A 25,859-nucleotide genomic window follows, 5' to 3' on the forward strand; every position below is an offset into this window, starting at 1 on the left:
TCTTTTACATCCCAATTAATAGTTTTCTTATTCATTTTTTATAGAGAAAATCATCACCTTTTATGATCTTATTTGTCTTAGAGTATTCACAACCTAGAAACGCCATCCAAGATCATGTAGAAGATAAGAAAAAAATTTCAGAAGTTAAGGGCGGCAATTCACCGCCCTTACTAAAAACACATCCAGATACAATCTTTATCAATGAGTCTGGGCTGCCTTCTTGGTGTCTTTGTACTCTAAAATTGTTGCAAACGGTTCTGCTTTAGGCTTTTTGGAGCTTGTTAAGAATGAGTAGAGACCGGGCTCGTTAATGAAAATTGTATGAGGTTGTATGTTTGAAAGGGGGTGAGCGTTTTGCTCACCCTTAAAATCTCTATATACCCGTTGATATTTTGTTTTTACGTGATCTCTGATTGCTTCTTGTGGGTTTTGATATCCAAGAATTTCCCCAACGTCCTTACCTTTGAACCATATTGCTCCGTTATCATCGATCACAGTTAGAAGCTCTTGATCTTGAAATTTAAATATTGTATGTTGTTGCGGATTAGCGAAGGTCCCCGTTTCCGGGACCTCATATGATGCTTGTTTAAAAACCCTCGGAATTCCGATGATTAATTTTCTACTCATAGTACTAGTACAGGCCCGGGGTTCGTTGATGAAGGTTGCGTGAGGTTGATCATTTGGAAGGGTGTCCGTAATGCGGACGCCATTTGTAGTCTCCAGGTCTTACGTTGTCTTTAAGGGCTTGACTTGTATTTGCATAGCCTATCTTATATCTTTAAGTTGTTCTCTGATCTTAAGCAACGTATCTTTTAGATATTCGCTATCCATTTCACCATTTAATGTTATTATCATCTCTAACTGTTCTTTGAATGAGTTAATACAAGTGACAATGGTTTTATATTCGTCTTTTCTTTTGCTTATGTTTAACTTCGAAGACAAACCTGTTATTATAGCACTTCCAGTTGCAAGAGACGTTGTTAATATCGAGTAAATTGTTACAGGTATAAAAATATTAATAAACCCAGTTGTTGCAGAAAGTATAACCGACAACGTGATCAAAGTGTAGTATGCATATTTAACAATTCGTAGTTTTCTCTTTTTCTTCTTTAAACTGTATTCTAACTTTTGAATGACATCTTCTATTAACTTGATTACTTTCTCTCTCGGAATATCTCTAGGTAAATCAAACTCATTCATTTATTATATAATAAATGGCTAAGGTATTTAAGCTAACGAGTGATCCTTCTGTTTTAAAGAAGAAACTCCATTACGAATTAGACAACAGGAGCAACTATTTAAGCATAGGACTAGTTGGGTTTTACAGTACATATCTAACTCCAAACATAACAACAGAAAAAAACAGTTTCTCATATGGTGATAGACAAGTTTTTATACCAGAAGGGCAATACAGCTTAAACAGTCTTAATGAATATTTAAAATCTCAATCCATCAACATAACATTATCAGAAGATCATTTAAGAAATAGAGTTAAAATTGAATCTGATAGTAATGATGTTACAATTGGGAGTATAGGCACTGTCCTCGGGTTTAATGTTTTTGAAGTTTTAGAAAAGAACAAAACACATATTGGAAGTAAGTTGCCAAAGTTTCATCCGTTTGATACTATAAATGTTTACTGTAATATAGCTGATGGCATGTTTGTTAAAGATACAGAATACACACATAGAGAAACAGGAATTATTGCATCATTTAAAACAGATGCTGAGTTCAAACATAGTATTATTTACGAGCCTACTTATCCATTATTTTTCCCTATATCCAAAGACAAGGTTGACAATTTTGAGATAAGGATAACAGATGAGAATGATTCCTTAATTGATTTTGGTGGAGCAACAACAACTGTACTTTTGCAAACTAAGATTTTCTCTTAAATAAATAGAGAAGATGTGCTCCATTAAAGGTTGTATGTTTAGTGTTCCTTATAACGAACTAAAGGATTTAAATATTGATCATGTATTAACAAAGAAACAACTTAACGATAAATCTAAGAAAATTAACGAAGGTAAAGGAATGAATTTAACTTTAACTACTGCACAAATGAAAAAGATTAAGAAAGATCATATGGGTGGTTTTATCTTTACAATTCCAGCCATTTTAGCAGCTTTAGGTGCAGTCGGTTCATTAGCAGGTGGTGCAGCAGCGATTACTAAAACTGTACTGGATGCTAAGAAGAATAAACAAGAACTTGAAGAACAAAAAAGACACAATATGGCTATGGAAGAAAAGCAGGGGGCAGGTAAACCAAAGAAGTCAAAAAACTAAAACCATTGACCAACTTCGATATAGAGAGGTTGGCTAAAGAATTAAAGATAAAACGATTTAGAGGTGTATTTATGAGTGATGAACTTCCACAAAAACCCTATGTACATGAGTGTGGCGTAGTTAACCTTGATAAATCAGAAAACATTGGTACTCATTGGATATGCTATTGGAAAGATAACAACATAAAGTACGTGTTCGATTCTTATGGTGGTGTTCCTCCTAAACAACTGGTACAATATCTTGGTACCGAAAACTTACTTTACAATGACGAACGAATACAAGACTTTAACTCAGTTATATGTGGTCATCTTTGTGTTAAGGTTTTAAATCTTCTAAATCAAGGGTATCCTTTTAGTGACGTTATGTATATGATTAAAAATGATTAAGCGCTTTTATGGTTTGTATCCATAAAAGTTTTTTAAGATAAATATGGAAGCTATAGACAATAGATTTTTAGATTATTTTGAGAAGCATGAGGATGAACTAGATCCACAAGATAGATATAATTTTTATCAGTATTTTCAGGATGTTAGCGAGATAGACTTAAAAGATAAAAACAACGTATATAATGCTATTGATCTATGGAAAATGTTAATACCAAAATTTTTGTACACGGAAGAGGAGTTGGAGTTGGAAAAGTTACGTCCAATAATTACCTTAAAGGACTTGTTGTCGAATTATAGCTCTAGACCATTACAATGCAGTTATTGTGGTAGTAAGTCATTAACAAAAGGTATGAGTAGATACATTTGTGACGATTGTTCTGTAGAGAGTGGTTGGGTTTACAGTACTTGTGAAGAAACGAAAGCTGCTTGCGTAAGAAAACCATGGTATGATACTATAAAAAGATTTAAGTTACAGCTATCTCGTTTGCAAGCTTTACAGGATAGAATTGTCCCCGAAGAGGTGCTCAAGGTATTAAATGATGAACTTAGAGATATACCAAGAGATTTAATATCAACAAAAGATGTTCTAGAAGTACTAAAGAAAAACAAATACACAAAATATTATGATGATGTCTATTTAATACACTATCACCTTACCGATCAAAAACCATTAAAATTACAACATATGGAGGAAACACTTATAAATGAGTTCGAAAACTTACACGAGGTCTTTAGGGAGCTGTATCCGGAAAGAGCATTGATTATTAACCTAAAATGTGTATTGTACTATCTGTTGAGAAAGCATGATGTTCATGTTGATATCGATTTTAAACACTCGCCTAGACAAATAGAGATGTTAAAGAAATGTTTTGAAAAATTAGGATGGGCATTTTCTGTATAATAAATGAGTATGGATATATTTGGTAATGTTAAAGATAGAAAAGGTGATGTTGATATTAGTGAAGAAAAATTAAAATTGTTAGAGAATTTAAATGATGTTGTTAGCGTAAGTCAACTTAGGCCAATAGAAGCCCAATTAGAGAACGATAGAAAACGATTTGAAGATGCATTAGAAACGTTACAAGACACATACATAAAGAAAGAAGATATTGAAAAGGTTAGGATGGATACTACTAAACTGATTATGCAAAAAGAAACCATGCCCCTATTATATCGATTAAGAGCTAAAAACGTTAAGGAGCCAATCTTTAGAATATTTAATCTCTGTAACGGTTACAAATTTCTCTATAATGGGAAAATAATGCACATGGAATTAAGTTTGGATAAATATTTTCTAGATATATATTTAGGTGATACTTTGGTTAAAGAGATACCTTTTGACTTTAAGAAGAACGATATAATTACGATTAAACCAAATAAAAATTCTGCTATGGAAGAGGGACAATTATTGTTTGTTGTAATGTACATAGAAAGAGAGCTTTCCTAAAGACGTTTGCTATATAATAAATATGGATATCTTTGGTAATGTTAAAATGACATCAGAGTTAGAAAATACAGTTGTGAGAAAAGATATTGCTATGTTGAAAGAAGAGCTTAACTTCATCAAACGGAGTTATGTTATAGAGCTTCCAGGTCGATTGATATCAGAAAATGTTGAAACTCCGTTCTTTTTAATACATAATCAATCTATCGCATACAAATTTCTTTATAAAGGTAGGATAATGCATATAGAATCATCTTACAATACGTATTATTATATAGATATATATTTAAATGGTTCTCTAGTTGAAACTTTTCCATTACACTTTAATATAAATGATCTATTAGCAGTTAGGCCATCTAAAGATTCTGGTCTGAAACATGGTAAATTACTATTGCTTCTTATGCATGTAGAAAGAGAAGACGAAGATAGTGATGATGATGGTGAGAATGTTGAAAGCATAATGTTAAACAGCGATAGTTATTGATTTTCTATATAATAAACAGGATGTATTGTGTTAAGTGTAAGAAATTGACAGATACGAAGAAAGATACCATTAGAATTGAACAAACAAAGAATGGAAGATATCTAAAGAAAGGTATTTGTTCTGTATGTGGTGTTACTAAAACTCAATTCGTTAAAAAGCCTGATTGACTAGAAGAAGGTAAAGGTGTTAGAGAAGACATTATAGAAGAAATTCACAAACCATCTAGAAACAACTTTGACAGATTAAGTGTAGTTATAAAAGGTATCGATGATCTTTGGCAAGCTGATCTTGTAGAAATGGATAGTGGAGCATTAAAAGGCGTTTCCAAATTAAATAAAGGTTATAAGTATTTGGTAACGATTATAGATGTGTTCTCGAAATATGCGTTTGCTGTTCCTGTTAAAGATAAGAGTGGTAAGAATGTTACAGAAGCATTCGAATCCATATTAAGAACGAGAAAACCTAGTAACTTACAAACAGATCAAGGTAAAGAGTTTTACAATAAAGAGTTCAAGAAGTTGACGGATGAAAATAAGATTAATCACTACTCAACCTAAAGTGATAAGAAAGCTTCTGTTGTTGAGAGATTTAATCGAACACTTAAGCAGAACATGTGGAAAAGGTTCACAACACAAGGGAACTACAAATGGATAGAGATATTGCCAACACTAGTTAAAGAGTATAATCATCAAATTCATAGAACAATTGGTTTAAAACCTATAGAAGTTAACAAGAAGAATGAGAGAACAATATTGGAGAAAGTGTATCAAAAAGAATATAAGCGTGTTAAGCCCAAATACAAGTTAGGTGATCATGTTCGTATAAGTAAGTCGAAAGGGTTATTTGAGAAAGGATATACACCTAATTGGTCAACAGAAGTATTTGTTATTAGTGAAGTTATTCCATCTAATCCGCCTACATATAGAATTAAAGATTTAGAAGAAGAGGATGTGCAAGGTAGATTTTACGAACCAGAACTATTAAAGACGAAACACAAAGATGAATACTTGGTAGAAAAGGTGTTGAGAAAGAAAGGTGATAAAGTATATGTCAAATGGCTAGGGTTTCATGATTCACATAATAGTTGGATAGATAAGAGTAATGTTGTAGTGTAAATATAAATGATTGTCTTTTATGGTTATTATGCCATAAAAGGTTGGTTTAAATGAGATAAGGGGGTAACGAAACGATACCCCCATAACATATATTTCCAGATCCGGTAATCTGGGTCTAGAAATTATCAAAAAATAAGCAACTCCCAGAATTCTGGGGGTCGCTTCAAGACAAAGTTACATACAAAGAAATACGGGTCCTCGAAACGGGGACCTGCGTTAATCCACAACAACATATAATCTTCATCAAGGAGTCTGGTCTACTACAACAAACTTCATGGTTACAAAACAAACACTCAAAAGATTTATTGGATTATTATAAGAGAAACCTAGCTTCCCAGTTTGCTGGGGAGCTGCAAAACCCATTTTACAAATCCGGCCACTTCAGAAACTCATCTTACACAGTAATGAAACGTTACTCTCATAGCCTATATTTCCAGCGCTAGTATTATAGGAGATGAAATTATCATCAAAGTAGCAGGTGGTAAAGGAGAAATATGGAATGACAGTCGATAATAATGTGTCAGTATTTTGGACACTCGTAGTTTCCAGGTCTTCAAATCTACTCTGAAGATCAAAAAATAACCGACTCCTCTAATCATAGGAGTCGCTCTAAGTATCTAGTAAAAGGTGGAGGGGATGCAGAAACAAATGTTATTATCTCCGGAACATATGTCTACAAAAAGATATTTCTCTCTATTGCTATTTGGATATCACAAGACTTCTATGACAAATGCTATGACTACAACAAACTTCCTCCGAAGCTAGGAACTTCAGAAACTCATCTTACACAGTAAAACTAGCTGGTAACGAAAATGAAGTTAAAAATAAAGATTTTTCTATATAATAAATATGGGTACTATGGATAGTCCTCTTAGTTTAAATGATATTTGCTAGGAACAGATCAAAGATAACTATTGGTATGGTATCTTCGGTGATTTCAAGTTGATTATAGATAAGAGTACAGGATACTTCAATGCTACTAAGTTCTGTCAAAGTGGTGGTAAGAGGTTTGACAACTGGCTGAAAAATAAAGATTCTAAAGAATTATTGGAATACTACAATGAAAAATTAGCTTCCTATAATTGTAGGAGGCTAAATTTAACGTATTATATAGAACCAAAAGGTACAAACGAGAAAGATTTATTAATTTCTGGTACATATGTATACAAAAGAATTTTCCTAGCTATTGCTTTTTGGACATCACATGACTTTTACGAAAAATGTTCTGTAATCATCGAAGACTATTTCGTTTCTAATTTTAAACAGATTCAAGAAGACCAAGAAGAGTTACAATCAAGAGTAGAAGAGATAGAACAACAAATGGTGCAATTACGATTGTACAATCAAGAACTAGAAAGCAAAGTTGATTATCTTAAAACAGTTGCAGCACCATATACAGAAGATCCAGGAAAGATACATAGACTATTCATTATCAAGAAAAACCTTACTAAAGAACAACTTGAGAATATACTCTTTTACTATGACGAAGAAGAACGAGATCAAAAAGAAAGAATAGAACGATATAAGTATTGGGTTGGAAGAGTACAAACATACAATTACGAAAGTAGGATTAAACAACTCAAACTTAAGTATCCAAGTATGAGTATTCTGCTTAACGTCGACGATCCAAACTCTGTCAACTTATACAACAGAGCTAAAGAAAGATATGATGATAGAATAACTTGGCACGGTTCGCATATGAACACAGATTTAAGTGATATAGATCTTGTTGACAGGTTTATTCATTTAAGAGACATTTAAGTACGAGAAACTAAATATACCATTGCTTTTATGGGTTAACCCATCAAAGTACAATTTAAGTGTTATACATTACCCTCTGCTGCAACAGCGAATGCTACATTCAACATATCACCTAAATTGGGATTATTATGATATTTTCTTATTATAGCTCTCCAATCCACAAAATATTTATATGTATATATAAAGTCTATAGATAGGTCTTGATAAGTTGAAATGTTAGTCCAATGAACTCTGCTTTCAAACTCTGCAATAAATTCTTCTGTTAAATTTTGAGACATTGAAATCATTTCCCAATCTACTTTGTCAGCGTAATCTCTTATAAGGTTTTCTGATAATTGTTTAGTTCCAGATATGTACCACCAATTAACTCTATCTGCATGTTCTCGTATAAAGGCTTCAGAGAGTTCGTTTTTGTAAGATATAGCATCAAAATCAACTTTATCTATAAACTCGCTAATAAATTCTTCAGATAGCTTTTGATTATACGATACTTCTCTCCAATCAACTCTATCTGCAAATTCTCTTATAAAGTCTTCTGATAAGTCTTGACTTCCTGAAATAATCTCCCAATCAACTTTATCAGCTAATTCTCTTATAAACTCTTCCGATAACTTTTTCCATAAACATATTTCACTCAAATTAACTTTCTGCAGATATTTGCGTATGAAGTCTTCTGTAATGTGATCATAGTTGTATTCCCCCTCATAATCATCATAACCTATAGATAACCATTGTTCATCAGTCAGTGAATCTAATATTTCATCAGACAAGTTCATAACGTTCGCATAGAGAATGTTTTGTGTAAGAAATCAATTGTTTTCTTTAGTGGCTTTCTTGAACAAATGATCTAACATACCTATGGACACGCTAAAATTTATTTTGTCTTCATCATTATAACCACCAATATCTAAATATTTACATACACAATCAAATACAGGTTTGTAAGATAATATTTCCTTAGCACTAGTCATGTTTGTTTTTATTCTTAGATTTTAAAATTTATTTCATTTTTGGTGGTTTTCTATATGACAAATATGGAGAAAGAATTTGATTTATTACATGATAGACTTAAACTAATTCATCATGATCTTAAACTCTTAGCAGCACTACTAGAGAAGCAAATACTGTTGAAGGAAAAAGAATTATTAATAATGCAACAAAAAACATCTGATTTGAGTAGTGATGATGAATATAAATATGGTAGTGATGATTATGATGATGATGATTATGATGATGAGTAAGTTTACAAAAATGATTTAATTTTAATATGTGTATATGTGACTTTGATGGGATATTCCCATGAAAGTCGTGTTCTAATACAACGCGTAATATGTAGACAATGGCAGGAGTGTACAATGTTAAGCGTTGTATTAGGACAAATGAAAATGAACTGAAATAATCCGGTAAAGATAAAAATTGAAGAGTAATAAAGATTTTCTGTATAATAAATAAGATGAATAATTATAGTAAATTTACTGTAGTAGAGTTAAGACGACAATGTAAAGAGAGGGGGATCAGAAGATATTCCCGATTAAGAAAAGCAGAACTGATAGACCTTCTTAAACAATATGATGATGAACAAAGCAGAAGGCAGATTAGAGATATATTCCCCTTTAAACAAGAAGTAATTGAAGAACCAAGAATCAAAGTTGAATCAATATCAATCGATGTAAAACGTCAGAAAATTGCATTAAAATCAAGATTAGAAACATGGAGATTTACAACAGATTACAAACCACAAGATCCACTTGAACAATATATTACTGCAACATCTAAAGCTATATTAAACAGATTACAAATTAGCTTAAGTAAACATAGTTCATTGAAAGCTAATCTTTATATAAGTTGTACATATAAAAAAGGTGAAGAAACTCAAAACTTCTATTTTAACACTGAAAACCAGGAAATATACCGATCAAGTAATCTAAAGGAAGAAATAACTAAGATGAAACAAAGATTAAGAACAAGAATGGATGAGTTCCAAGCTAGAGGTTCTAGTTGGGCTCTTATAAACATTAACTTTTTACAACTAGCAATCGCCAAATATACACCATATAGAGGATCAACATATATAGAATTACCTAAACAAATTCAAAACAAAAAGGCAGTAATTAATGTAAAGAATGAAGATGAGAAATGTTTCTTATATTCATTATACATATATATCCTACAAATTCACATCCTGAGCGAGTACCAAAAAATAATGAGCTTTTGTTAAACTTAGAATCTAAATTAAAAAATATTCATTTTCCTGTAAAACTAAGCGATATCCCAAAAGCTGAAAAATTACTTGATATTTCTATAAATGTTTATGCATATGATGAAGACTATTCAATCTATATACTACATCACACACAAAACAAGCAAGAAAATCATGTCAATTTATTATATGTAAAAGAACAAAATGAAGACCAAGTTAAAACACACTATTGTTGGATTAAGGATTTAAGCAGACTAGTATGTACACAGTTAACTAAAAAGAGAGCTCGAAAATATTTATGTGATAGATGTTTGTTATACTTTTACTCTCAAAACGCTTTAAATAAGCATGAGCAAGATTGTTCGTTAAATGAGCCAGTAAAAATAATAATGCCTGAAGAAGGTAAATGTGTTGAATTTAAAAACTACCAATACATAATGAAAATGCCATTTGTGATTTATGCCGATTTTGAATGCTTGTTACATAAAGTTATGGGTTGTAAAGAATGTTATCGGGATGACGAGCCATATACGAAAAAATATCAACAACATAAGCCATCTGGATTTTGTTATTATGTAGTAAAGAGCGATGGAAGTAAAACTAATCCTGTTTTGTATAGAGGTAAGAACGCTGCTAAGAAATTTATAAGACTGTTAACAAAAGAAGCTAAACACATATCGAACATATACAAACAAAATAACGAATTACCATTAACAAAAAGTCAGAGAAAAGAGTTCAATGAATCTAAATGTTCTTATTACTGTAAGCAGGAGTATACTAAAGAAAATCATAAAGTTAAGCACCACGATCATATAACAGGAAAATTTGTAGCACCTCTATGTAATAACTGCAATTTAAAAGTCAAAGTACCAAAGTTTGTACCAGTGATCATACATAACTTGACAGGATGTGACTCACACTTGTTTATAAAAGAGCTTGGATGTAATAAAGAAGAAATAGATCTAATACCCAATAATGAAGAAAGATACATATCATTCAGTAAAACGGTTGGAACTATTAAATTGAAATTTGTAGATTCATTTAGATTTATGGCTTCTAGTTTAGACAAATTGTCATCGAACTTGAAACGCGAACAAATGATACATACCCAACACTTTTATCCTAATCAAGAACAGTTTCGACTTGTAATAAGAAAAGGTGTTTACCCATATGATTATGTTAACAATTGCGATAGGTTTAGAGAAAGAAAATTACCGCTAAAGGAAGCATTCTTCAACAAGCTTATGAACACACATATAAGTGATGAGGATTATGAACATGCAAAGAAAGTATGGAAAACATTTGACATTAAGAATCTCGGACAATACCATGATTTATATTTGAAAACAGATGTATTATTGTTAGCAGATGTGTTTGAGAACTTTAGAGAAACATGTCTTAAAGCTTATGATCTTGATCCTGCTTGGTATATGACGGCACCAGGTTTAGCTTGGGATGCAATGTTAAAGATGACAAATATAAAGTTAGAATTGTTGTGGGATTATGATATGGTATTAATGGTAGAGAAAGGTATAAGAGGTGGAATTAGTCAATGCTCAAAAAGGTATGTAAAAGCAAACAATAAGTATATGGAAGATTATGATAAGAACAAAGAAGATTCTTACTTAATGTATCTAGATGCCAATAACTTGTATGGATGGGCAATGAGTCAATATTTACCGTATAAGGGATTTAGATGGTTAAGTGAAGATGAGATTGAAGAAATAGATTTCACAAATATACCTGATGATTCTGATACTGGTTACATATTAGAAGTTGATCTTGAATATCCTAAAGAATTGCATGACTATCACAAAGACTACCCATTAGCTCCTCAAAACATATGTCCGCCTGGTTCGAAACAATCAAAGCTATTAACAACCCTATATGACAAAGAAAAATATGTAATTCATTATCGAAACCTAAAACAATGTCTTTCACATGGATTAAAACTTAACAAGATACATCGAGTAATAGAGTTCGAACAATCAGATTGGTTAAAGAAATATATTGATTTAAACACACAGATGAGAACGAAAGCAGCAAATGATTTTGAAAAAGACTTCTATAAGCTCATGAATAATTGCGTGTTTGGGAAGACTATGGAGAATATTAGAAAGAGAGTTAATATTAAACTTGTAAGTGATGAGAAAAAATACGAGAAACTTGTAGCAAAACCGAATTATAAGAGTACTACAGTTTTTACGGAAAATTTAGTAGCAGTTCACATGAACAAGGTTAAAGTGCAATTTAACAAACCGATTTATGTTGGTATGTCAATTCTAGATTTATCAAAATATTTAATGTACGATTTCCATTATAATGTGATGAAACCAAAATATCAAGACAAAATAGAAGTATGTTATACAGATACCGATAGTTATATATACCATATCCAAACAGAAGATGTGTACGAGGACATGAAAAATTATATTGATTACTTCGACACGAGTGATTACTCTAAAGATAACAGATATAAGATACCACAGGTCAATAAGAAAATACTTGGTAAGATGAAGGATGAGATTAAAGGTACAATCATAGAAGAGTTTGTGGGTTTAAGATCAAAAATGTATTCAATCAGATTCGAAAAAGATAAATGTTGTAAGAAAGCAAAAGGAGTTAAGAAAAATGTTGTAAGTAAAGAACTATCATTTAACGATTATAAAGACTGCTTGTTCAATCAAAAAGAATATTATAAGAAGATGAATTTGATTAGAAGTTATAAGCACGATTTGTACAGTATAGAAGTAAATAAGTTAGCTTTAAGTTGTGTGGATGATAAGAGATGTGTTTTAAAGAATGGGATAAATACTCTACCATGGGGACATTATAAGTTAGAAGAGTTGTAGTTTTAGATGTAAGTTTTTAGATTGTAAGTTTTTAGATGTAAGTTTTTATGATTTTAAATGTCATAAAAGCATATTCAATCTCACTTTGGGGTATGCAACTTAGTACAGTTTCTTGGGTCCTTCTGTGTTGACTAAAAATATATACGAAATGTGTTAGCTTGGAGTTTTGGCCCAGAAGTAACCACCCCTAACTACTCCCATCCTTGAGAGGAATGTGCAATCACTTACCAGTGATTCCGCCAGTGAATCTGATCTCAGTGCCCTTGTATATTAAAAACGTAAACTTTCCAAATTAAAGGCAACTGTTAGTGGAGTTTCAAAAACTTCTAAAGGAGGTCGTTCTTCAGATGTTATACAATTTTCAGGTGCACGAACACGCGCCACCTTGAAAAAGTTGAAAGCTGGTACCCCTGTTGGGGACGACTTATAATTATCTTCCTTGTATTATTGTGGTATCATTTGTAGCCTTAATGCAATGTTTACCACTTCGTTTCACTTTCTTTTTTGTTTATGTATAGTTTTAGTTTTGCCACCATTAACCTAAATGGATTTACTTCTCCTGTTAAACAAGAAACGTTAAGATATTTTATTTACAAAGCAGATATTGATGCGTTGTTCGCTCAAGAAGTGGCCATTTCAGAATATGGTTATCTTTCCAATCATACATGCTATTCTCGTTTTTCAGAGAATGGGCTAGGTACAGCTATTATCTATCGTAGTGATCTAGTTTTTAAGACATTTAATGATCACCCAAATGAACGAATCTCCATTGGTATGCTTGAACGCATCAAATTATGTAAATTTATGTCCCGTCTGGTTCTCATAACAAGAGAGAGCGCCAAGATTTCTTCAACACTGACCTTGCTCAGGCTCTATTTAGTGGCACTCACCCTTGTATATTAGGTGGAGATTATAATTCAGTTTTGCAACCCATTGACCAGGCTCCGAACTATAACTTTTCTCCTGAACTCCAGCGCATAGTAGACACATATGATTTAGTGGATGTGTGGTGTCATTTTCGACCCGCTGAACCGGGTTATTCATTCCATACTTCAAAATCACCCAGCTGCTTGGACCTTTTTTACATAAGCCGCTCACTTGTTGCACAAGTACGCGATATTAAGCTTGAACCTGTTTGTTTCCGTGACCACTATGCTCTAATTATGAGAATAACCCTACCAGTATCCAAATTTTTGAGAAGTAGTCCTCTTTAGTATTTTAACACCTCTATACTTATGGACCCTGAGTATCAGCAATTAATTCGAGAAGAATGGCTGATCTTGTTTCCGTTAATATCACGTTATCAGTGCAAACTTATGTATTTTTGGGACAAGCGAGCTAAAACAAGATTTCGCTCCATAAGCAAACAATATTGTATTCAACGGAACCAGGCATACAATACTTAATACAACTATTACTCGAGCCTTCTCAAATAATACATGCAAGAACAATTGCGATGCCGTCCGGTCAGGCCTCAAATTCAAGAAATCAAAGCACATTTATTGTCATAAGATAAACAACGCATGCGCGGTTTTTTTTTTGTTAGAAGCAAGCTTGTCCAGGCTGATGACACGGAACAAGCTAACATCGTACAAATTCAAAAAGAACGACTCAGAGGCAAACAAAAGTTAATTTCATCTATTAAGGGCAAGGAAGGCCAAATCTTTTAAGGTTTGCAGACACTTCCCCAATTTGTTCAGTATTATAAACAATTTTAAGCAAAACCTAATGTAAATAATGAAGATTAATCTCTTTTGGACTTTATTCCTCTAAATCTAGATGTAAATGCTCAAGAGTATCTCAACAGTCCTTTTACACTTGATGAAGTCAAGAGATCAATTCAATTAGGGAAACGTGGTAAATCTATTGGTATTGTCTCTTTACCATTAGAATTTTATATTACTTTCATTGATATTCTTGCCCCGTTTCTTACGGATCTCTTCAGTGAATATCGAGATACCTGTACCTTAGGAGAATCTCTATCCACGGAAATTACTGTATTAATCCATGAACTGCCTAACTTCACCGACAATTATCGTCCTATCAGCCTTTTATGTGCGGACTTCAAAATTTTAACACGGCGTCTAGCGCTTCGTATTAAACATTATGTGGGAGAGTTATTAGGATCAATATGGACATGGGCAACAAGCTTTAATTCATGAAACCTTAGCTAACATAAGAGTTTTTATAGCCTATCATGAAACTGCCTCTCCTACGACAGTTGCTATTTTATCTAAAGATTTTTCGAAAGCTTTCGATAGGGTGTCACATGAGTATCTTTTTAAATTTCTACAAAAATTTGGTTTCAATGGTGCTTTTCTGTCCATGCTCCAAGAAGTATATCATAACAGGACAACTAAACTAAAAATCAATGGTGGTCTCAGTTCTGTCATTCCTTTCTGTACTGGTATTCTTCAAGGTGATAGCATGTCCAGCCTTTTATTTAGTTTCTCGATTGCACCTCTCATATACGCGGCACAAACCAGACTCACGGGCATACAAGTTTATCAAGCTTCCATTTCTGTCGCGAGTTATCTTGATGACGTTCATTTCTATGTCAACAGCATTTCTACCTTAGAAGATATTCAGAGCCTTCTACACAGGTATCAACAAATTTCTGGAGCGATTTTAAATAAAGACAAAAACAAAACTGCTATGTATACACCCGAAATACCAGACTACATACAGTTCGTACTATACGATTCCTGACTCAGTTAAAATCCTAGTTATCGAATGTTTCAATAACACCACATAAGCCATTAACTACAAATCTGACATAATTGCAAACAAAATACGTGGTCATCTAATACAGCATAAGCCTCGCAATATAAACCTGATAAATAGGAATGTATTTCTCAAACAAGAAGCATCGAGTCTATTGTGGTATTTCTGCCAGGCTTTCCCTGTTTGCACAGAAACATAAACATTCCTCAATAGTCACGCGTTGTTTTTTCTGTGGCAACACAAGCTGTTACGAATCGCACGTGATGAACTTGTGCTGTTACAAGCTTAGGGTGGCGTAGGTTATGTAAACATTGTCCTCCAGGCAAAAGCACTACTGCTGAAAAGAAGCATTGAATTGTTTAGAAACGATAAGATCCGTGTGTCGTCCTCTGTTCTCTCTACATCTTTAGGTTGCATTGACCTTGAAGCTCCGATTCAATTTTTTTCTTGGTGACTCAAATTCCCACACTTGTGTGAACCCGTCTTAGGTGTCGCTTATGCATTAATTGAACGAGCACAAACTGAGTTATTGCCTGTCAAAGCTCTCTACCGACATTATCTAAGAACACAACATATCGTCACGCCTCACATTGAATTGAAAGAACCACAACTACATTGGAATTATATTTGGCAAAATATTAATGTTCCTTTTTAACTACCCAGCAAAGATCTCTTTGGTATTTTATCATTAACAATAAATACGAAACGCGAAACAAACTATATCAGCTCGGTATAATGTCTTGTAATCTGTGCGACTACTGTCATAATATAGATACTCTTGAGCATCGCTTACTTATAGATACTCTTGAGAGATTCAACATATATGGAACAAATTTAGTACAATCATAAGTAAGATTTGTCATTCTTCTCCACCTCATATTACTGCTACTAATGTTCTGATATATCCAGATTTTAACTATTTTTCTAAAGCAAAATTAACAGCGTAGTCTGATTCGCTGCATATACTCTTCTTTATGTGTTCACCACATACCAAAAATATCATGTCGATGTGTATTTGTCTTATTTACGGTACCATTTGCAGAAAATGAATGTGCAGTATAGACAATACTTTGGCATTATTTTGTTGTCTTACCTGCGTAACAAATGCGTAAACATTTCAGATTTGTTTTCTTTTTCTTTTCTTTTTTAATCAACTGGTTCTTGTATTGCTTTTATAACTGTCCAATGTACATGTGATAGAACTGTTAATAAAGATTTTAAAAAAAGTGGTCAAGGCGCTCATCCAGTAGTCTTGATTTACTCGGATCGAATCCACGTCGGGCAAGTATTTTTATTTTTTACTTTAGGATTTTTGGTAACGATTGATAGGCAATGACACACGGATCGGCGGTCGAGCGCCTTGACAACTGAACCACGATCACTACGCAGTAAGTGATTCTTCTTTAGTGTGTTTACGTTAGGTTTCTATGCCTTCGCTTACAAAGTTTTACATTATATTTCTTCGTTTCAAATCTTCTTTCGTATTTCTTTTATCATGATATAAGTCAATGTTCATTGGCATACTCTATATTAATAACTTGAGTTTTTCATAAACCTTTGGTTCACAAGTTTATTTCTTCTCCACACCAAACTATAGATATGACAGATTTAATTCTCATACTCTGCATTTGTTTTAAAGCAGTCGCCAGTATCTAATCAAACACTTCTGTCGGGCACGATACATAAACAGGATTGACATATCGTCACTATAAAACCGAAATTAGTATATTGCTGTAATGTTCCTGCTAATTACTCATGAAAGTCCTACTTGTGTCTCATTCTTCCAAGGATCACAATTTGTTTGAGATCTAACTGTTATAAAACTTGTTTATGTCACAAATTATCACTACTAAAACCACACTACAGAGGATGCGAATTCCCAGATACTCCCAGATACATAATATGATTGTATCTAATTTCTGCCATAAACCGTTCCAAAGGAAGTAAAAAAAAAAAAACTTTCATATGGTTGTCTCAATATTCTGGTATAGTATCTAACATGTGGTATCATTTTTCTTTTTTCCTTGATATAGGTAACCTTTATGAATACAGTTTTGGGCGTTGGGTGAAGATACAGAGAAATTTGGAGCTATGTCAGAAGTAGCTTATAGCCAGAAAAAAAATCACCCATCCATTGGCGGATCTAGAAGGTAAAAACTAGGGGGAAATAACCCAGGCTATCATAAGTTTACTATAAACTTTGAAAAATATATAAATAATAGCTTAAATTATCTGAAGTATCTATTGAAGCTTTCCTGGCGACGTATTGTGAACAGATCTTCTCGGGCTAGCAGCCAATCTCGGGCTAGCAGCTAGCAGCCAGTCTTAAATTATCTTGTTGTTAAAAAAAAACTGTTGGTCTAGGCCCCCCGGGCTAGAACAGCCACTACACCCATCATGAACTGGTGTAAATGGAATAGACGAAAAATGCACTAGAAGAAGATGCTTATGACAATACAAGTCCTAAAAAATAATGTTACACAGTAATCCGAGGAATAGTAACTATCTAGTGGTTAAAACGCTGTAATGTGGAAAGCAACGGGAAACTAGAATATCATTCTTTCTTAGCTTGCCGAGAAGATTCCGGGGTTAAAATATTCCCCGAGTGTACCGCTGGAAAGGGAGCCTCTTGGCAGAGACCAGTCAAAGAAGAGAGATTTACGATGCAGAATAGCTGGGAGAGCTAATAGACAAGGAAGAGCAAAAGAGTTAGCATAGGACATGGAAAGTACGTACAAGTATACGAGCAAAGCGAAAAGAACTGGTTGGTACATTGTTTAAGAACGAACTGTATTGTGAGGATCGCGGTACGGTGGAAGAAAAATAAAGAAGGAAAGGAATATATTACAATTGATTGATGGCATTAGAAAGAACTGTTCTTTTTTAAGATGAGAGGTTGGCAGCGGACCATGGTGCATGGATTTCTCTCAACTTGCGCGGCATACAACCTGTCAGCAATATAAATCTTTGAAACCTTCAAATTTTACGTCCCAAAATTATGCCGGCTAGGTTAAAGGAGACGGTGATGATGAGAAATGAATGAAATTATGGAATGAAGAAAGTGGGAGGAAACGGGAGAATCCCGAGAAAATATAGAACAAGGCTTTTGTCCACCACCAAGCTCATTTGGCGCAAGCTGGCTGTCAGCAATAGAAAAAATACAATGATAATGATGATTTGCTATTCACTAGTTATATTTTACCAAAATAGATTTCGTATATAAACGAGGTGATTAATATTTAAACATTATCTCAAATTTTTCTAAAAAAAGCCTAATGAAAATTAGGTAACCATGTTGTTGATTGTACCAATTCTTTCTTTATAGGAAGAGATGAGTGTACAAGAAATAATACTCGTTACTTTGTCGGCTGTGTTGGTTCTGTTCTACGAAATACCAACATTCAGCAGATGAGACTAGAGTTAATTAAACACACAGAGATTTCAAGTAACAATTCGCTAGTCTTTTTGCTAGAAAGCTCATTCTAGTTTGTGTACACATGTCCTACCAGTGCTCAGAAGAACCGTAGTTTATGTTGTTCATATGAAAATACGCTCGTTAGTGTGACTATTTTGAGAGTAACTAAAACCTGAGAGAGAGGTTGATTTTCATCCAAAGGGGAAATATATACTTGACATTTTTTTCTCTTTCCTCTGCGTCCTTGTGTAGATGAGCATACAAACAAAACTAACTGGAGAATTTTAAATAAAAACTTACTTGATGATGAGTAGCGTTGGTCATGTCTACGCCATTTATTTCTATTATTTGGTCTCCAGGTTTGAGTCTTCCATCTTGCGCCACTAAGCCTTCGGGAAAGACTTCTTGCACAACGACACAGCGCTGAAATTAGAAGATAGTGGTTAAAACCTAACTGTTGCTAGAATGTTCTGAAGAAAAATCCATTACACTACGTTCTATTGGCAATTTATGGACTAGAAAATATTTTTCTTACCAGAAAAAGAAAACGAAATTTCATATACATATCAAAGGCATTTTGAACTATTTGATGATAGCTATTTTTTCTGTAGTTTTCTTGTGAAGTTCAATGAATCCGACGTAGCTTTCAGTGTAATTAAACTAGGGTGGCAAACAATATTTCGTTTTATTAACAACCGAGCAGGGTTTCAAATATCCATACATGTTTATCGGTATCTCGTAGCTATTGGAAATAAAAGACGAAAATATCGAAATGTCCCTTTAGGAATTTAAAAAAAAATCCAATTATATTGATTTCTATCTCTAAATTTTATTATGATTGATGTAGAACATCCTACCTCAATGTCAATTCAATAAGAATTTCTGTTATATCCAAATATAAGATGTAATACATTTTGAGGGAATTTAATATAGTATTTTAAAAATTAATGAAAACATAAAATGTTTGAAATGGCGCAGCTGTGGCAAGTGACCTGCTAATAATGGCAGAATACCTAAGATGATAATGATGATGATGACTATTCACAAAAGAAGGCGGGTAAAGTGTTGGCAAAAAGGTTTTCACAGAAAATAAACGCATTTTTCTACAACACAGCTATAAAGCTGAAGTTTTATCATCTTCTGAAACATGATAAAACATTTAATTCGTAAAACATTGGTATATGTTTTACTTGTGCATTTGGCTGACTAACAAATAAAAAAAAGACATTACTAATCGCTATCTGCAGGTCTGACGGACAAAAACCATAAAAACACAATGATATCAATGAGAACTTTTAGCTAAACGTGAATTTCAGCCTGGTATTTAAATGGCGTCACAGCCCCTTTGGTTGGTGCAAGTCAAAATAGAAGTATCATGGCACAAAAACAAACAAAACAAATATAACTTAAGATTTCATATGTATAGGATAAACTGTTTTCACAGGGAATGTACACGCATAACATATTTGTTGAATCTGGCGTCTAGCGCTTAAAGGGTATTAGCCGGATAAGATGGTGAAAAGTGCCCTTACACGGATTGCCGTGATATTTATACCAAAGGTAACTTATATCAAATATAACTTTGGACAGAAAATCAACTTTAAATTCCTTCGAATTTCGAAGTTATTGTTGAAAATTCGGAAATCAAAAAATTGCTCATATCTCGAAAACTATTTAAGTTACGAAGGTGAAACAAAATATGAATATTCGTTGCTTAAAGGGCTTTACTGAAAATAAGGAACAACATATTTCGTTCTTCACATTTCTAGCGAAAAGCGCGTTGAAGTATTCGAATTCAAATATTTTTGGTTTATGATTGAATGACCACCTTCTATTTTTCAACATAGAAGCAGCATTAACCCACCTATAATATATTTTCACCGTGATTTAACACTCGCGGTGCAACTTAGTGTAAAATAAAGAAAACTTAAGTCGGACGCGCCTAGAAAATATGCACCACGCGTTACCGCTTAATATTTTGGCCGACATGAATACTGTCAGAAGTCAAAGATGGTCGAGTTTGAATTTCTGGTCGAGAGTCGTCATAAATGGCTCTACATGACAGTATAACTCTCGTAATCATACTTCTTCCAGAAGCCGCGTGAGAGCTTCAGTGTTGCTGATAATCGAACTGTCATTTACGTACTGTTACATTTTTGTTTAAATTGCGCAGTGGCAATTCGAATAGTGTTAGTGCTGCAATTCTAGGGCAGGAAAGGTACCGGCAAATTTCGGATATGTGTGCATCTGTCATGACGTCCTTGGAAAAGTCATTTTACCCTACAAATTCGGAGTCGCGGCCTGTTCGCGAGAAGAGCTCATGACAATTGAAAACGCTATTGTGGCATAGAAACTTCACAATACTGTCTGGTACTAACCTTTGATGGAATATATATTCGACACGGCAAGAGGTCGAATAATGAGTATGATCGAAAATCGTACCTTGGACAAAAAAGTAGCCTCTATGTAAGCCATTTACTCTTTATACTACGATTGTTTATATTGTAGATATGCTGGGGCCATATATTGCAATCACAAGTGACGCAGACATGTAAAGTGCGTGTTTCAAGATCCAAACGGGCTAGAAATTCTCATGGCACAAAGTGATATTTATTGTGTGAATTATGGCTTTGTAATATAGCTGAATATTTGGAAGAAAGATGATTTTGATTTTTAATGCCTACACTGAAAGTTAAGCGCAGGCAACTAGATACGGCTGAGGCGAATTTTTTTCCGCTATATTCGTGCCGGCCAAAATATTTATGGCGTAACGCGTGTCGCATATGTTCCAATCGTGCCCGTCTTGGGTTTTCTTCATTTTACACCAAGTTGTACCGCGAGTATCAAATCATGATCAAAATATATTATAGGCCAGTTAATGCTGCTTCTATGGTAGAAAATAGAAGGTGGTCACTCAATCATAAACCAAAAATATCTGAATTCGAATACTTTCGATATGCTTTTCGCTAGAAATTTGAAGGGCAAAATACAATGTTTCTTGTTTTCAGTAAGACACTTCAAGCAAAGTACATCCATATTTTGTTTCACCCTTGCAACTTTCCGAGACATAAGCAATTTTTGATTTTCGAATTTTCAACAATAACTTCGTAATTTTTCTGCCCAAAGTTATCTTTGGGTATGAGGTATCTTGGTATAAATATCACAGCAATATCACTTTTCACCATCTTATCCGGCTATACCCTTTACTGCTTGTATTATATTTGTGATAGCTCAATAACATACTTCGATGGTAGCTTATGTTTTCAGGATCTACTCAACTTTAATGTGTGCTAATTATAACAATAACGTACTCACACTAAAAGAGAGTGAAATTTGTAATGCATAATTTTATATATCGCTAAGAAAGTCCCAATACCACACACAATTTACTTCCATCTGCAATAAGTAACACTTTGTGAAAAATATAGTTTACATACGATATGGTACCTTACACCAGCGAGTCATGATTGCTGTTTTTGTCTCATTCAAGCCAAAGTTGTGAAAATGCTATCAGGAAACGAGTGCAATCTCTGTACTCTTACTGTTAAGATGACTGAAATGAGACAAATGAGGATTTCCTTTGGTTATTTAAGATTTTTGTTTCAGCAAGCACGTATTAAAATATACTCCGTACAGTTGCAAGAATATGATTTTGGCAGAGTCTGTCATTTTTTAAAAATGTAACTGCATTACCTAAATTTGCGTTTATGTCTGCGGCTATTTCTAGAAGTAATAGAGTGATATTGATTAAATTTTCGTTTTTCTTAAAGAATAACGAGATAAAGTTTGAAGATAAAACTTGTTTTCGACAAAGCTGGTTTTCATATCCAGTAATAAACAAAGTCATGCAAATATAATCGGAGGAGTTCATCCACTTTAAAGACTGTAACTACACGAAATATCTTCATTTCCCATACAAACATGAGACTAACAGAACATAAACTGTCCAGATTCGAGTATTTAATAAGGCACGTTCTCAGATTTCGAAGTCTGAACTTACTCAACTTAAAATGCAAAATAGGGTTAAAAGACACATATCTACGGTATACACAGAAAGAAGAAAGCAGAAAGAAGGAGAACAATTTAAGAAAAAAGGAGAGGGAAGTTCATTACATAAAAAAAACAAACCAACACCGCCTTCGTACGAAGTTTCTACTTTCAGTGATCATAGAAAGTCATTATAAGATTTCAATGGCAAAAGTAACTAGTTGGCTAGACATCCTTTATATTTCCTTTTACGAACGAAAGGATTAAATATGTAGGTAATAGAAATATGAAAAATATACAACCCATTATACACTTATCTATATTAGGTTGTATAACTTCTAGGATGAGGGGCTTGAAATGCCATCGTAGGATAATAATAATAATAATAATAATAATAATAATAATAATAATAATAATAATAATAATAATAATAATAATAATAATAATAATAATAATAATAATAAGTGAAACTAGACAGGATCATTGACTTAAATTGAAAAATATTTCTTTTATTAAAAAGATGCTTTAGACATTAAGTTTAAACATTAATATTGTCAAAATCATAATAAAAAAACTAAATAATTGAAAGGTGGTGTCTCTAACAGAAAATATTTGTTCATTAAATTAAATTAGACACAGAGAACTTTAGTTCTGTAGATACATTTCAAACTATTGTAATGTCAACACAAGTATGCACAGTTTGCTACGAGAAGGTGGCACGAATGAATTAATATTGTTCTTTTAATTGTTCCCACGCTGACTTCTAAGCCCAAACTTTTGTTACGTTAAGACATTACTTTACGTTCAGCTTAAAAGCTCCAAAGGAATTATTGGGTCACTCAAAGAAAGTCCCAATACCTTGTAAGACTACCACTAAGTGTTTTTTATAACAAGTTTATAGATTTACAATAAAGTTAGTTCATTGTATACAATTGGACAAAATATATGATATACACAGAATAAAATGTGAGAAAAATGTGCTGTCATTTGAAACTGTCACTGATGTACAGAAAACAAGAAATTGTATGCATTAATAATTTGAGCATAATAGAATGCTTCATAGAAATTCATAGCAGCAGTCAGAATTCTGCAGTTTTCTGAAAGATGCTAATTTAATTTTCTACGCGGTTACTGTTCTTTATTTTCTCATTTTGTGTTCTTGGACGAAAATGCAAGGACTTTGCTTTAATACGCATGAAATGAGTACTGCCACAATATTTGACCACTTTCCAAGAGCTTATATATATATATATATATATATATATATATATATATATATATATATATATATATATATATATATATATATATATATATATATATTCATACGTTCAGTAAAACCATCCATCTGCTGCATGCTGAAGAGAAATGTACTCCTCCCCCATTCTACGATTCGTTGGAAAGCTGCAGGGACTGGCGAATTCTTCCCCTGATGAAAGTTCTGAAACAGCAATGACTTTTACAGACGAGGAAACAAGAAATGAATAGGAAGAGAGTTGATGATTAATTCAAGATCTTGGAAAACGCGCGTCTCTCTTTCTCGAGAGTTTACAGATATATTGGAGTCTCAAAATATGCAAATGAAACCGCATACACACAAGTGTGTATTATATTATATACAATAACGGCAGTTTCTTTTCTTTCTTTTTTTTTTTTTTAGTTTGGACTAACATATTTTCAAAGCAAGTCTTGAGATGTTAGGTATTGAATACATCAAAAATCAATGTTAATTTATCTTTATATATTGACAATTTTGATTTGTAATAGTAGATTAGTTAAAATGCCCATTCTGCGCACAGAAAGAATAATGTTTATCAAAGATACTTGAAATAAGGAACTGAGTAGAATAAATAAGGACGAATAACTGACGAATTATTTGGACGTCCTTTTCCTGTAGAATATGCCTTTCAATGAAAATGTTATACCTGTTGTGTAGGCAACCAACATTGCTTTAAGTTGAGAAGTGTTGCCTAATCTGTTAGAAATATTCCACCCCATTATTAGCATTTAAATGCCATTTCTAGGGATGTTTTCTTCTTGTAGAGAACCCTCTCGAAAAAAAAAAATCAATATAATAAAAAACCTAAGATAAAACATGTTTCATTAATGTAATAAAAATCATGAAAATCGGTGCATCGATTGTGGAGGTGTGGCCACCAAATATCGTTACAATCATTTAAAGATTAAATGTACTTCGTATAAGGGTTTCTCTTATATTGGCTTTATGAATATCCTTTACAGTTTGTAATCAAACCGAAACAGTATTGAAGAATTCATATTACATTATAGTTTAATCTTCAAGCGTTTTAACTAAACAAATACCAAATAAGTGATAGATGTTTTCACAGACAACTAAGCATCTTACTAAACAAGAAAGAAAATATCTGTAGTTTCGCAAGATTGTGGTCAACCTAGCAAGTTTTGCAATAACGTTTACCTAATTTATTATAAAAACGTTTACCACTAATCACTGTATTTCAGCATCCTGTACAACGAGGTTGAAAATGAAAAGAAATATTTTTGTTTAACTTCACGATTCTTCTCTTTAAGCTAAGGGAGAAGATGATTAAGACAAGTGAATCATGATGGAAGAATTGGTGGAATGAGAAAGTGGGAGGAAACGAGAGTACCCCGAGAAAACCTACGGACACGATGTTGTCCACCACAAACTTACTTGACCGGAAATTGAACAAGTGACCCCAGGAGTTAGCGCTTTACCAGTAAGCCACTGTGCCCCAACATGCTTGAAGTTACGTCAGTGACTTATACCGATCAATGTAAACATTTGGTTCACGAAGTAACTACGATCAATTGTTGCTACTAGCGAAACAATAATACATTAACTAGTCAATACTGAGAAATGCACAACTACATACTTAAAAGTAAATCTTACAATATGTGTTACTATTTTTTTAATACACTAGCTGAACCTGCGCTCTCTACACAACGCATCATTCACATACGAGCCTGAATCTCCTTGTCATTCCTCACATCTGTACATGCCCCTTTACAGACACAAGTGAAAGACGTCTTGATAAAAGTCGGTAAGGGGTACCGTAAAGGGGTGGATTTTTTCGATTATTTTCTCAATATCTCGCACCGTTTGCATGATATGAGCCTACTTCTGGTTGCAGTTTCTAATTCATGTATGATCAGTGTTTTCTTTCTTTTTGTATACAGTATGTAATAAGCAAATATATTACAT

At 33.2% G+C, this 25,859-nt stretch overlaps 1 protein-coding gene across 1 annotated transcript in view; it reads right to left on the reverse strand.

Moving 5' to 3' along the window:
• LOC145688375 (ligand of Numb protein X 2-like) overlaps nt 1-25,859 on the reverse strand; it is a 698,396-nt gene that overhangs the window by 93,319 nt on the left and 579,218 nt on the right. Inside the window, exon 3 of the mRNA XM_081762542.1 lies at nt 18,968-19,090. Coding sequence (XP_081618668.1) covers nt 18,968-19,090 — 123 coding nt within the window. The remainder of the gene's footprint in view (nt 1-18,967; nt 19,091-25,859) is intronic.

The sequence above is a fragment of the Thermobia domestica genome, chromosome 6 (assembly GCF_964235325.1).
Source record: "Thermobia domestica chromosome 6, izTheDome1.hap1.1, whole genome shotgun sequence".
In the NCBI taxonomy this organism is placed as follows: domain Eukaryota; kingdom Metazoa; phylum Arthropoda; class Insecta; order Zygentoma; family Lepismatidae; genus Thermobia; species Thermobia domestica.